The 15,464-nt window shown below is 32.7% G+C and overlaps 2 protein-coding genes across 2 annotated transcripts; one reads left to right on the forward strand and one right to left on the reverse strand.

The window, feature by feature from the left end:
* Positions 1 to 374: 374 nt before the first annotated feature.
* LOC118055337 (uncharacterized) lies at positions 375 to 4,325 on the reverse strand. Its single transcript, XM_035067208.2, has 2 exons — positions 3,584 to 4,325; positions 375 to 1,462 (listed from the first exon to the last, which is right to left on the reverse strand). Exons 1-2 carry the CDS (start codon positions 3,833 to 3,835, stop codon positions 656 to 658), a joined length of 1,059 nt encoding a protein of 352 aa, XP_034923099.1. The 5' UTR covers positions 3,836 to 4,325; the 3' UTR covers positions 375 to 655.
* A 5,490-nt stretch (positions 4,326 to 9,815) lies between these two features.
* On the forward strand, positions 9,816 to 15,257 carry LOC118055336 (uncharacterized). The gene is made up of 7 exons (XM_035067206.2): positions 9,816 to 10,150; positions 11,992 to 12,021; positions 12,270 to 12,368; positions 12,962 to 13,073; positions 13,845 to 14,136; positions 14,258 to 14,312; positions 14,810 to 15,257. The coding sequence occupies exons 1-7, from the start codon at positions 10,004 to 10,006 to the stop codon at positions 14,876 to 14,878; spliced, it is 804 nt and encodes a 267-aa protein (XP_034923097.1). The 5' UTR covers positions 9,816 to 10,003; the 3' UTR covers positions 14,879 to 15,257.
* The last annotated feature ends 207 nt before the right edge of the window (positions 15,258 to 15,464 follow it).

Raw genomic sequence — 15,464 nt, forward strand, 5'->3', positions numbered from 1 at the left:
TGTGCTTGGACTTCTCTGCTCAGAATTCCCTGGCAGGCTGGCACTAGTCTTTGGCTTGGAGGTGTTGATCCTAAGGTTGTATGATCAATCAAGCATCTGGAGCTCATATCTCGTTTTAATTTATACATGTCTTCAGGATTTGTGTTCATATTGGTAGTTATGTTAATTCTCGTCAAATGGAAGTTAAATGATTTGGGATTTCCACCAAAATATCTCGTTTTCAAATCCAAATATGGATTGAGATCTTGGGATATGTTGTTGATGAACCTTTCGATGAAAAATTTCTTTCTCTAATATGCATTTAAATGATTCAAAAATAAAAATCAAGAAGCAAGAGTATGAACAGGACATAAACCACAGAATGCAAGAAAAAGAAACCACAAAAAAATTGTGCATAAAACAATCTATGCTCATATATAATCTAACAAATAAATCCATCCGTCCTCAAGGATATGGAGATGTCAAACAAGCCCAAAAGAAAAAGAAATATTGATATGTGAGAAAACAAGAGAAACAAGCTCACGAAAGAACCAGCAAAAGTACTGGCAAGTTGGTAACCACCTCGTCGTAGCCTTATGCCCGATGACTGCTGAGTGGTGTCGATCTCAAAGTCATCTACAGAAAAAAACACACTTTAGACATTACTGTCAAGACCTCACTTAGTCTCTTCTGGTTTTTTCTCCTCTATTGTTTCAGTAATTTTAGTCTTCTCTGCTGCTGCTCCTGGTGTGACTTCACTTGTTACTTTCTCTGTGTCTACCTTTACAGGAGCATTGACAGTTCCTGAAACTGGCACTGGTTCAGCTGGAATTTCAGATTTCACAGTTTCTTGTCCAGGCACCACTACAGGTTCTTCAGTTACTACTTTTTCTTGTTTGATAGGCTCCTCAGGCTTTTCCACAGATTGTTCCTTCACTGCTAATGGTTCCTCCTTTGCCACTGCTGGCTCAGTAGGTTTATTAGTGTTTTTTGATGTTTCTAACATCTCGGGTGCTTCGGTTACTACTTTTTCTTGTTTTACTGGCTCCTCGGGCTTTTCCACAGATTGTTCCTTCGTTGCTAATGGTTCCTCCTTTGCTACTGCTGGCTCAGTAGGTTTATTAGTGCTGTTTGATGTTTCTAATTTCTCCGGCGCTTCGGTTACTACTTTTTCTTCTTTTACTGGCTCCTCGGGCTTTTCCACAGATTTTTCCTTCGTTGCTAATGGTTCCTCCTTTGCTACTGCTGGCTCAGTAGGTTTATTAGTGCTGTTTGATGTTTCTAACATCTCGGGTGCTTCGGTTACTACTTTTTCTTGTTTTACTGGCTCCTCGGGCTTTTCCACAGATTGTTCCTTTACTGTTGATGGTTCTTCTTTAGCCACTGCAGACTCGGTAGGTTTTTCACTACTCTCTGATGTTTCTGATTTCTCTGGTTCTGCTGGTGCTTTGTCACTTTCTGCTGGCTCCTTCCCTGCTTCATTCTGCACATATAGAATACCATTTCAACCATAAGATATCTCAGAAGATTCAGAATCCAATAGACATGCAGATTTTACTAATAGCCATGTGGCTTAAGATAGCCTTCCAAAGCAAGAAAAAGGATCGCGTTTGAGTCCTTTAGTACGTAGTGTTTGGGTTATTGTCTCGAGACAGAAAAAACAGAAACACAGGAGATAGAAGAGACATGTTTCTGCTCCTTCTGTCCCGAAACACTTTATACATATTTACTAGTAGATCCACAAGTCCCAATGGGACACCACAACTGATCCTCCACGGCTTGGGACAGGGCCGTGCCGGAAAACACAACTAACACCAGTCTTTTGTCAGCCATTAGGCTGAATAATAACCAATCCAGTTAATTGTTATGTAAACTTGGCGATGCAAATGTAATTGTATCTATAGACTAGCACAGCAAGTCAATGGAGTGCAAGGAGCATAGCAAACAGGGTGAAAGGCACGTTCCAAAATTTAACTAAGATCACCAACAATCTGACACAGCTAATCGAATTGGTTGGAAACAATTTATCAGAATAATCCAAGCCCCAACAACCAGTACAGCTAGATATTCTTTGATGGATGTTTACTGCATCCAGCTAAACCCTCAATTCCGGCACCATTGACTAGGGACATTCATACATGTCCGACCTGTGTTGCTCGACAGTTTGCTTTCAATTACTGCCTGCATTTATCCTTTATATACCAAAAATCAGAAAACGTGTATTTATATATATATATATATATATATATATACAAGACAAAAACATGCTTAGTTGAAAAAACAAAGATAAAAATATAAAATAAATATGTGATAAATTTTTTAGTTAATTTGTATACTTTCAAAATAAAAAATACAGAATACATGTCTATCTTCTCTATCTTTTATCGAGAGGAAATATATATTAAAAAGAAAAAGGAAAAATCAGGGGGCAGCTGTTAAAAACTTTGCATCACTCCCAAGGTTATGAAAATGAAACCACACAAAATATGGAGAAAAAACTTGGAGGAACCAAACAACAAGTGGGTCCTAAACAAGATTTTTTTTTGCAAGACATCAAATGAAATGCGAAACAACAAAGTTGAAGAGAAACCTTACACAGGCTTTCCAGTTCAAAGAATCTAAAGCTTTTAACTTTATTGCTTACCGTATCCCAGCAAACAAATAAGCACGGTACAAGTAGCTGCAAACTCAAGTTTTACACACAGAAAGAGGTCTTTGAGGGAAAATGTTTTTTCGAAAAAAAAAAAGCGGAAGGTAAATTAATTATTCATGCCGACACAACAATATAGACAAACATAAAGACAATTGGGACAGATTAAATAAATTTTAGGAAATTAAAATATATAATTGTGCTTATAACGAAAGTAAAATGCTTGAGAAATTATTATACTGTTGTGTACACGCACTCAACGCAATCATGTCACTAATGTTAGATATCGACCCTGTAATATTTCTCAAGTGGGATTGAATATTAATTCATTTGTAATTGAAATAATTATTATATAAACTAGGTATATTCTTTAATTATTTTGTCAAAACATTGACAATAAATTGGGTTGCTTGTGTTAATTTTATGGACACCATAACAAGAAGAACCATGCATGTATACAAGAGAATTTTCAATTTAATTTCCTATTCTTGACCTCCTCCTAGACCAACAGCAGAGAAATTCACCAAGAAAAAAAATCGAACGTCGGATTATAAGAAAAAGATTTGAAAGGGACAAGTTTGACCATATGAAGTTTGAAGACAAATCACGTCAATGGACACTAATTAACCACATAAAATTAGGAGGTTAAATAATTTATTTGTAATAAGAGAAATAATTAGAAGAAAGAGCAACCATCATCTGTTACAGTTTATCACAGAGCAGAAATGTAGAAATCGACCCAAGATTTAATATTAAATAACAAAAATTATATTTAATCAAGACTCTTTCCAGATATAAAAAAATAAAATCAAAATTAACACAAACTGAAGAAATATTTTTGTAAGCACGTTTTAAACATATAATAAAATCAAATTCTTTCCTTTTTGTGCCCAAGATATAAGATTGTGTAGAAAGAATTAATACATTAAACAATTTTTAAAAAAAAATCATTACCTCCTTGAACAAATTACTTAGAGATCGTCTCTTACTGCTATCATCAACAATCTCAGCCTCCACCTTATTATCAGCACCAACAGCACCAGTATCTTTCTCAACATTGACAACCTTCTTCTCCTCTTCCTCCACAGCAACACCCTTGTCTACAACCTCATCACCACCACCTGTTGCCACCACAACTTCCTCCTTGACCGGCTCAGGAGTCTCCCCCTCCTTCAACACCTTCGGCTTGGTGGCACAGGCTCCCATATTAATTATTTAATCCCAAAAACTTTTCTAAATGCTTTTGGGACACCTTTATACGTTAAAGAAACTTGAAGAAAGACTCGAGAACAATATAGAAGGACAAAGAGACGGAAAGAAAATATGGGAAACTCAAATATAAATAGAAGAAGAAGAAGAAGGATCAATCATAAAAGTGTGGGGTGCTAATTTTTTGGTTCCGACAATCACTCTGTGGTGAAGGGAAGTGATATATATGTGTGTCTATATATATATGAGAGAGAGAGAGAGAGAGAGAGAGAGAGAGAGAGGCAGAACAGAGAGACAAGAAAAACAGGGTTTGGAAGAGTTACAATGTTTTTATGGAAGTGTAATGCTTGTGTAATATTTTTAATGTCTTAATTAATTTGGGATTATGTTAAAACAGGTGTCACATGCTGTAAGAGAGAGATTAGGAGAGGTTTTGAGAACGCTAAGAAATTTAAGCGGAGGAGAAGAGAGGGAGAAGGAAGGAAAATGGATGGCTTTTGTTTAAGCGGGGAATTCGAGAGGCTTTTCTTGTATTTGTTTATTTATTTATTTTATTTATTTATTGGTTTATGTGTGTAAATTTGTGTGTGTTGTCTGTTTCTTCTTCTTTCTTTCTTTCTTTTTTTTTTTTTTTATCTTTTTTTCAATTAATTTCTCCCGTAATCTACAGCAAGGAAATGGGCCAATTGAGTTGGCTATGGTAATGTGGGTCCTAATTCCAGGTTGGCCTAATGACACTATTGATTTCACATAATAAAACCTACACTTAAATAATTAGGGTTTTTTTTATATAGAATTTTATACAGGATTTGTTGATTATATGTTTTATAAATTTCAACAGGTAAATAAACTAATAGTGTGTGATTATTTGCAAGAGAAAGGAGAAAATTATGTTCATTGTCTACCTGAAAATTCAAAATTAAGAAGAGAAGGGAATTTGAAGAAGAAAATAGTAAAAAAAAAATGATAAAATAAGAAAACTCTACTACAAAATAGAATTTCAGTATAAATTGTTCCATAGTTATACCAATGCTGATAAACATATGCCACAATTGTCATTAAATTAAGAAAAACATGCTCAAATATATATATATATATATATAGAAATTATAAAATATGATTAAAATGTATATCTGTCGTATCATTTATGTAAAATAAATTTTAAAAAAAATACTATTAATTAAGAGATAATTATGTCATGCGAGAGAATTGGGAAGGAGCAAGATAAATAAAGTAGAGCCAAAATTTGATTGTGGATATTTTTGGAAGGTACAAACATCCAACTCTTTGGAATATTACATTCGAATTTCTATTTATTACATATATAGTATCTATAAATTATGGATTTATATCTTCATGAGACCTGATTTTACATGGAAGAATTTATATATAGGCATCTTCTTATTCTTAATTGATACCATAAGATTTTTTGAAGTCTTTCCTTTTCTTAGCTAGAATATATTGGAGGCAATTAGTTTTTTTTTTTTTTTCGCCAAAGATAAAATTTCTCTAAAAACTTTTAATTATACTTTGTTTGGGAGCGTGGTTGCAGTTATTTTTTAAAGTGATTTTCGTGCAGAAATGCATTAAAATAATTTTTTTTTAATTATTTTTAAGATTAGTATATCAAAACAACACAAAACATATAAAAAAAATTAATTTTTAACAATAAATAAATTTTGAATTTTTGAGAAATGTGTTTCAAACCGCATTTTCAAATAATAATGTAAAGTACTACTCTCAACTAATATAGAATAATAAAGGCTTTAATGTCATTTATCTACGTCTAGAACATATAAAAGAAAACTTAAACACAATACCAAATTTGGAGAAAAACAAGTTTCTCACAACTAAAAATTATACTATAAGAGGAAGGGACATGTATTTTACTCCGATAATCTTTCAGTTTCTATTATTTTCTATCCTCGAAATCTAGACATTAATCACCAACATCCTTAAAATTCTCCCTCGCAGCATTACAAACTCACACAAAGAGAAGGAACACAAATAAAAAAATCATGAGTAAAAAAAGAAATTATAAAATAAAATACATACATTATAGAATTAAAAAAAAAATCATATTTATACTATAGTCTCCAAGATTATTAAACTAAGAGATAAAAATTAAATTTTAATCGATCTTCATTTACAAATACTTAATAAAAAGATAAATTTTATAAGAGAATAAAAAAAAGATGTTTCCAATTATGTTTATATTAAATTTCTAAAAACACTATTTTTTTTCCATCTTCATGTATATTTGGAAGGATCTTATATATATCACGATTACAAACCTAAAAATATGAATTTGTTTTCTTTTGCATATAAAACCCACAGTTACAATGTACCTCAAATTCACATAAGAACATTAATTTATATTTTGGTAAAGCGCATTAAGGTCATTAATTAGATGTCCAATCTCACACCTGAGTAAATATATTGGTAACATGCATCTCTCTCTTTGATTGCCTTTTTCTTTATATTTCTTTAATTTTAGGGGGTGTGTGGGGAGGTCAGCTTTTGAAGATAACTTTTTGCAAACTAATTATGATCCCTCTATATAATTTTATTTTATTTTATTAATAATTTGGTGCTTCAAATTCAGCATCCTATTGAAGTACCAAGATTAGCATATCTTAAACAAATTAGCAGTGAGAGGAGGGCACATTATTCATTTTCTTGGATAATATGAGAGGTGAAAGAATCTCAAGAAAGCCAGAATCTTGGCAAAGCTGTTTGGTTCCAAGGTTGCCTCAGAAGTACTTATTATCATAGTTTTTTTTATTTAAAAATATTATTTTTTTTACTTTTTAATATTTATTTTTAATATCAATATATCAAAAAAATTCAAAAAATATATAATTTCATAAAACACAGCATCTACCAAAAAAAAAAACATACACACACACACATATATATATATATATATATATATATATATATATATATATAGAGAGAGAGAGAGAGAGAGAGAGCACTATTTCATGCATAGATGTATCTTGAAGGAGGGAAGTTGTGGTGCCCAAATAATTTGATCGTGCTGGCCATTATAGAAAAATATAAGAAGTATATTGCAAGTTTTGAGATTAATGGCGTCTTTAGAATATCCTTCCTAGCAATCATGGCTTGCTCTTTGGGTCCATCGCAGTTTATTAAACGAGAAAACATGTAATGAGAGAGAGCTTCAAGACAATGGAGGTGTTGTTTTCATCTCCACACATGACATGACCGCACTTTCGAATTGCTTGGATCGTAACTCCAAATATTTTGCTTATTAGTTTACTTAAATTAATTTAATTCTTCCACTTTTGGGCATTTAAAATGATCTAATTCTTACACTTGCCGAAGGTGAGTTGTAATCTACTATGCTGGTTTTAAAAGAAGGTCCTGAAATTAATCCCACTAAGGTAACCTTTGTCTGATTAGGAAAGTTTTTTTTTTATTTTTTAAGTTCGAGTTTTGAAATTAATACTTTAAAAAATTATTAATTTTTTTTCAAATATACCAAGTTCATATAAAAATTACATTTAAAATCATTCAAAAAAATAAATAACTTGTTCTCAATTGAACTATAAACTACCCTAGTATATTTTTTAATTTTAAATGACAAAAATATTGATTGTAAATGAGTTGTTTAAACTAGAAATAGACATTCTCGGTTCGGTTTATTTTTCAATAAAAATAAACCAATCAAATTAATTTCTTTTATATTTATTTTAAATAATAAAATAATTAAAAACTAGTTTAAACCAATCAATCTTAGTTCGATTAAATTCATTTTTTAAAGATAAAAACTAGCAAGATGTATTAGATTTCTTGGGTTTTTTATGGTTAAATCCAGTTGTCTAATTTATACAACCAAAAAACAATAAATTAAAAACTTCGATGAATGAATTTTCCAAAATCAAATCACAATCATCTTAAAATTGGGTTTCATGGAGGGAGATCCACGGTGGTTGATTTGTGATGAGGACTTGAGGTGCTGTGTTCGACTGAGAATGTGGAGAAGAAGAGCTTGGGGCTGTGTTGTTGCGTTTTGTGAATGGAGATCAACAAAGAGCATAGAAAAACTGCCTCGATATTTTGCTTGTATCTTTTCCATAATTGATTGCCAAAACTATTTTCTTTTTTTCTTGTGCACATACATGCATTTATTGTATTATGATGAACACCAGCAATCCTCTTATATTTAATTAAATTTAACATTTAATTAACCCGTATCTCCAATTAGTTCCAGCTAGGTTTCATCCATTCCATTACTTAGATGTATACCAAGTAATGATGCATTGCACGCATTTCTCCTCGGCTATGTAAAGGTGTAGGGTAAGAAAAAACAATTTCCATTTAATCTTATAAAATTATGATAATATAAATCACAGAAACTTTGATGTAAAATACGAATTGGACCGAATTTAATATAAGGTGGGTCATACATGTAATGCAAAGGTGTTCTTACAAACTAATATTTAACCTTTATGAACACATGCAATGAACGTGGGATTACCTAATTAATTGCTGAGAAAAAAGAAAAAAAAAAAAAAAAGGAGGTGTTTTTGTACTTGAAATTGTGAATTAAGGAGCTAAATTAAGTCGTGTAGTAATTTGATAAAGATTGAACTATGATGATTTCATATGGCGAGGCCTTGTGGCCTCCCTCCTTATCATTTCCACCACTACTTTCCTCTGGGTACATTTATTTAGGGGAAAGGACTCCATTGTTGAGCTAGATGTGCCCAATGAAGAGCTATTGGGTTACACCAAATCCTTCAAGAACATTATCAGTTGGGATTTATACTGCAATTAAGTTTGGAACAATGTTGTGTGGACTGAACATGAGTCGTATAGTTTTTTTATTATTATTATTTGAATGTGTGTCTCTATATACAGTTCAAACATTTTTGGTTTTTTTAAAATAAAAAAAAAAACTGATCTTAGATCTTGCTTAGGTTTTATGCCTGAAAATAAAATAAAAAATACATTCTGAAGCATTTCAAACTGTACCGGTCTTATATCATTTGTAACCTCCAAATAAATATTTTGAAAATATATTACTTAAGATATAAATTGTTTGTCTGAAACTATATAACAAAATGATATGAAAGTAGATTTGAGAATACCCAGGATAATGAAAAACTTAATGCATGTACTTATACAAACCTTTAATCAAGTGTTTTTACTTTTTTTTATTATTATTTTTACATTCAAGTTGTTAACAAATAATATAAATTATATAAATTTTAGGTTAAATTGGTTCTTTAACATGATATTAAAGTATTAATAACCAAATAATCACAAATTTAAATCTCATCATTCCTATTTATTTAATAAAAATAAAGCATAAGATAATGTGAGCTTGTGCAAATTACAAGCCCGAAAGGCTTTTATTTTAGAGAACATGTTAGAAAATAATATAAATTATATCTTGAGATTTCATCTAATAACTTAAGTTTTTAGTTTGAGATGGTTCTTTGACATAATATCAGAATTTTGATAACCAAGCGGTTACGAGTTTAATTTTAGTTTAATTTTTTAGATTGACATGATCATCTCAACTTAAAAGCTTAAGTTATTAGATGAAGTTTCAAGATTATCTAACACAAATATTTATTTCTATGTTTTTTTAATCAAATATTTTTATTTCTAATTATTTCTTTAATTGTATAACTCTGAATTATTATTATTATTAATTTAGAGCGTGTTTGGCAGTGTGGTAGCGGTTGCTTTTCAAATAGCTTTTCGTGCCGAAATACATGCCAATGATTTTTTTTTATTTTTTAAAAATCATTTTTGACATCAGCACATCAAAACGATCCAAAAAGTACAAACCAAACTCAATTTTAGCAAAAAAAAAAAATTTGAATTTAGGCAAAACACCGTTTGGAACGCAATGCCAAACAGTGTCTTTAGTATTGATCGGGTCAACCTGTCTGTTAACATACCGAGCCGGTCCAAGTTTAATTTAATCGTGGTAAGAACACCTTAACCCTAAACTACACACACAGAGGAAAAGAAGCCCCTCACTTCCCTCCTTCGTCACTGGCCACAAACTCTCTCTCTCTCTCTCCGGATTCTTTCTGTGTGCCAAAAGAGCAACGCTACAAATAAGATTTAGAAAAGTATTGAATTCTTGTTATCGGTCAAAGAGTTGTCTATTTTTCTTTAATTATGCAAATACCCAGATGGAGAAACGTGTTGATACTCAAGAATTCATTGGTACCAGCTTTATCACAATCAATAACTACAAAGACCCATTTTGCTTCAATTCATTCTACACCTATTACATGTGATAAACGGAAGAGCAAACGGGACGGTGTGAGTGTGAATTTCTTTTCCTTTTTGCTGCTTTGCTTCTATGTGATAAAAGTTTAGATTTTTCAATGAATGGCGGGAATTTTTTGTGTGTTTTTGTGATTCAAGTAAAGGTTAGCTGTGATGATGATGAATGATGAGCTAAATGGTGTTAGTTTTTGTGTCCTTTCTGAAATTCAAGATTGAGACTTTATGTTTAGCTTGTTGCTTTTTACTCACAATTCAGAATGGTTTAGCTGAATTCTACTGATAGACACCTATTTGTATTGGATTAGAACCCATCTTTGTTGTATTGTGAATCAATGTCTTGAATGTTGGAATTTGGGAGCTATGGGACTGCAGAAAGGTCATTTTGATTTAAGTGGTCTTGTTCTATGTCCCATTCTATGAAGTGTTGCTCTTTTTATTTGGATTTAAAGAGGTGAAATGAGAGGAAAGTTAGAGTCTGAGATTGAGGAGGAATAAAAAAGAGATGAAGCTACTTCAAGGTATGGCATTCACTGGTAGTGAAGGGATTAATAGTAAGGAGGGTTACATGGGATTATGCTTCTTGAACCTGTACCGATATTGTAAAAGAATTATCAAGCGCAACAGACTTGTAGTGTCTTGTTAGTGTTAAGCCGTATTAGCCATGATCTATGGCTGTTTTGTTTTTTCTTTTTGGTTGAGAGGACGCCCATTTGATGCTTTGGCTAATTGCAGATGGAGGCAACACTTGATGCTCTGAAAGAATTATGAAGTGCAACAGAGATGTCTTTTTTCCTTTTCCGATTTAGTACCAAAAGAACCAGAAAACATTTTTCAAATATAGCACCGAGGGATGTTAGCAGAGTTTGGAACAAGCAACTGCAACAACCATAAGCAAGCTTTAATTTTTTTAATTGGCTGTGAGGAAAGTTGCTTTTCTAAAACTAACATATAGTGCCAGAGAGTACTAGATAGTTTACTAATTGGATGAGGTTAGATTATTTTCTAAGAAAAGTGATACATGAGAGGTTAGATGTGCTCTTGTATAATAGCCCCTGAAGTCTGAACCACACATCATTGGGTGGGGAGAAAACGTGAAGTTTGGCAATTTAATAAAATGAATCGTATATGACTTATGACCTTGAGTTGAAATTTGGAAAGGAAAAGTTTTCCTTGAGTTGTATTTGATTTAGTGGAAAATTTCTAGCAGTACAGAATTTTCTTTGAGTTGATTATATCTAAGGCGGAAAAATTTCTAGCAGTGCTAACTTGAACTCAAAAAATAAATCTTGAACTCTTCAGCTACTCTAGACTTGAATGAAATTTCCAGAATTCCGATGGATTCTGGTGAGATGTTGACAATAGTATAGCAACATTCTGTTCTCCAGCCAAAAACTGTTGCCTACAACTTCCTCTTGTTGCACAGATTTCAATAGCGCAAGTCTTTCATCATGCATGCTTTAGATAACTGTTTCGAGAGATATGTTAATCCCCATGAAAGATACATAGTGTGTTCTTATTTTTTCCCGTGGAAGTTATGAGAGCTGCCCATGCCTCTAATAAGCTGCTAGAAGTATATTTAGGTTTCTCTAGTTAGGGAGCATCAGCTGGACAAAACAAATATTTTGTATAAGAAACCATTTTAAATCAGAATGTTCCTTTTCTAGTTTTGTGAACATATTGGCCCTCATGAAACAGAGAGATGATTAGTTTATGGTGTACTATTTCTCTTTGTATGTAATTTCTTTATTAGATGTAAGTTAGAGATTCATCATTGTTTTGTCAATTATTTTTTTATATCCTACTGTTTATTTTCTTACAGCTCACTGGATACTGATGTTTGCTGATGAGAAAGACTAACATTTTTCCTTGGCCAGGATGAAAGAGGATCTCAACAACCATCTAAGGTGAAACTTGTTTGCCACATCTGGTCAACAACATATGTTACCTGTTATTTCCCAAGAAAAATATCTAGATATTGAAAGTTTACATTTTACATAAATTTCGAAGGTCATAAAACCTTTCCATTGTCTCCTATCTTAACAAGATTTGCTTTTTACCTTTTATGCACTCCCCATCTCCCATCAGTTTATTGTTTATACATTTACTGCTCTTTTTGAAAAATAAAGTTTGTGAGATGCAAATATAACCTCAGGCTTACATAAGATATTCAATACGCCAAAAACCCTCTGCTGCAAAGAGAGCATTGCAAGGCCTTCTGTACAATAGTGGAGTTTCTAGAAGTTCATTTCAGGTAAAAAAATTTGTTGCTTTTACTGTATTAATACAACTCGTCAGTGCAAGGTGCAAACAACATTATTGCATTGACGTCCTTTGCAGTATCTTAGTTAAAAACTCTATAAACTTACATTCAATCAATCTCAATAACTTAGTTTCCACAGTTAGCCTAGATTGTTCCAAGAAGTCTTTGGTCTGACTGTATATTGCATTCAGTTTATGGATTTGCCGAAAGGATTTTACTTGATAATTTGACAACAAGTGGATATGATCAACGCCTCGCTGCTATGGACCTGCTTTTCTAGTTTCACATCCAAGTCTAACTCAAATGCACCTAGTTAGTTAATGAAAGGTGCGGCATTATCATATTGGTATGTTTTGTTGGAATGACAAGCCAAATCATGAATCTGATTCTCTGTTATTCTTGACCAGAAACAAATGCCATGAAATGTTCCCTGTTCATTTAGTTTTAAAGCATATGCATTTTCACTGAGATGGGGGCATATACTTCAACCTTTAATTCACATTTTGTTCTCTATTTTGCTGGTCGAAAGTTTCAATTTACTTATTTTGGAAGGGATACACTCACTGATTTGTATTTTTATCCAGCATATAGAACCGATACAATCATTTGATGCAGAGCCATCAGTTGGTTCCAGAAAAAAGAAATTGAAGGCTTATGCTCAACGTGCTAAGAAATATCACCAAGACAGAATGAGAAGTGAGCCTTTTCTCATTCTTTTACTTTTTTTCCTTTTGTTTATTATTTGTAGCCATAGTATAATGTGACTTCCACGCTTGTCACAGAGGGATGAGAAGGAAAGTGGGCAGTGTTCTCCCAAATACTTCTCAAATGCTGTCATTCTTCCATTCCTTTTATGTTACCATATGGAAGTTCTAACTGGCTTCATTTAAATTGGAGAATGAAGAAAATACTTACCAAAATGCCCAAATCATCCTACGTGGTGATCTATCTGAAGTAAGCCTACAGGAGTTTTATTTTGTAATTTAATATGACTAAAAAGCTGCAAATTTTCATGATGTCAGTTAAGGTTTGCATTAAAACCTTTGTTGGTTTTTTATCATCTTAGGATTCATGATTCATCCATCCACAACCCTCATGGACTGTAATGAAACAATTTGATTTGGTTGAGCTTACCTGGTTGCATTCTGCATTTGTGAATATCATTGTAGTTTATTAGATCTAATACTAAAGTTTGATCTTCACCTGTATGCACGGCCTAGACTATTTACCATGATTATGGGCATTCAAAAGTTTATATTTTTGTATAAATGGGAAAATACAGACTGGAAATTCATGTTACGTTTCTCATTTAATCCTTCTAGTCCTTGAGGTGAGACCAGGCAATGGAGAAGATCACGGTTGAAACCGAGCTGTTATAGGTTCAATGTGTTAGTTACACACAGAATTATGGCTTCTTCCTGCATATGCATTTTACAAACTGGACTGCTGACTTCATCAAATGTTCAGGTAAGCTAAGAAGAGAGAGTTTCTCAGATGACTTTGGTGACCCCGAGACAATTTCTCGAGCTACATTCAAAAACAAACAGTATGCGAGGTCTAACAAGTCTTTCGGAAGTGAACCATCTGGATTTGAGTGGAGAGAGCCTCCGAAGTGGAAGAATCGAAGATACAGAGGATGGGATGCTACTAGTGAAACAGAGTATGACAGTACTTCATATTCTGTAGGATCACATTCTGACAGAACAATACTTGGTCTGCCTCCAACTGGACCTCTAAAGATTGAAGATGTTAAGAATGCGTAAGTGCTTCAGTGCTTTTCTTGACCATAATAGGAAGCATCCTTTCAATGTTTGATTTTCAGCAAGTTTTCTTCATTGCAGCATTATTGATCATTTATATCTTTTTAATTATGTTTGCAGTTTCCGCCTCTCAGCTTTAAAATGGCATCCTGATAAGCATCAAGATGCTTCGCTGGTCAGTTGAATTCATGTTTTAGTTTTTGTCCCTCATTACACCTTGTCGTTTCTTGATCAACCAGGATCATTGCCCATCTAGAAGCAGGATATGTTATCATATCCTCATCGCTCCACTTTCTGATGATTATAAGGCACACCTTTATTTATTATTTTGATTTATAAGTCGTGTGTTTAGAAATGCTAGGGTTTTTATTTTTATAAAAAAAGAAGAAGAATAACTAGAAAGGTTCGAGTTTCTCAAATTGAAAATAGAATAACATTAAATGCCTCCAGGCTCAGTTGTTTTCATTTCTCTTTTTTTCGGGTTCTCCTCAAAAGTTATTGAATTAGCCGGTAATCAAACGAAAACATGCTATATCATCAACCTAGCAAAACAGTTTGCAGAGAGCCAAATTTTTGGATCTTGAAACGTGTATATGTTAGCTTAAAACTTTGGTTTCTTTTTTCTCATGTTTTTGTTCCCTAGAGCGCATTTCTTTTCATGAATATTTGCAGGCAGTCGCTGAAGAGAAATTCAAACTTTGTGTTGACGCATACAAATCAATATGTGAAGCTCTCGCCTGAGTTAAAGCACCAGGCTGCTACTGGAATCCTTACTGTTCCTTAGTCGCTGAGCAGCAATGATGGAGAAGAGGTGTACTATATCATTTATTTATACTTTTTTTTCACAATAATATTGGCACTAAATCCTCCCTTTTTTTCACTCTACTGATCAATTCCTTAACCCTTTTTCAATAGTAAGGGTTCAATTGGAGATTTAGATCGCATTAGATTAGTGGATGCTGGTGGGTTTTGGTTTCCTTTAATCTTTAATCCATTATAAAAAAAAAAAAAAAAAAAAAAAAAAGGTGGGGTTTGGATTGCTTGTACCAGATTGGACATTACACTGTTTAAAATGACTTGAATATACAATGAAACTCACATAATAATTCTTTTCATATCATTTTCTTTTGCTAGTTCCTGCAGTTCAAAAAGCTGTGGGAAATTTATTCATTTATCTACTATTGACCAAGAGTAGTCATAACTGGTTTGGTTTGGAGATAATTCACAACTCTCCCCTGAAATGAGCACTATAATAGTTTGAATGTTTAGGCGTGAAACATAAGCATCCGTGAAAGCTTGCCAGCTCTACCCAAAAATTGCTTCTGCC

Source organism: Populus alba, chromosome 1, assembly GCF_005239225.2.
Source record: "Populus alba chromosome 1, ASM523922v2, whole genome shotgun sequence".
Lineage (NCBI taxonomy): Eukaryota > Viridiplantae > Streptophyta > Magnoliopsida > Malpighiales > Salicaceae > Populus > Populus alba.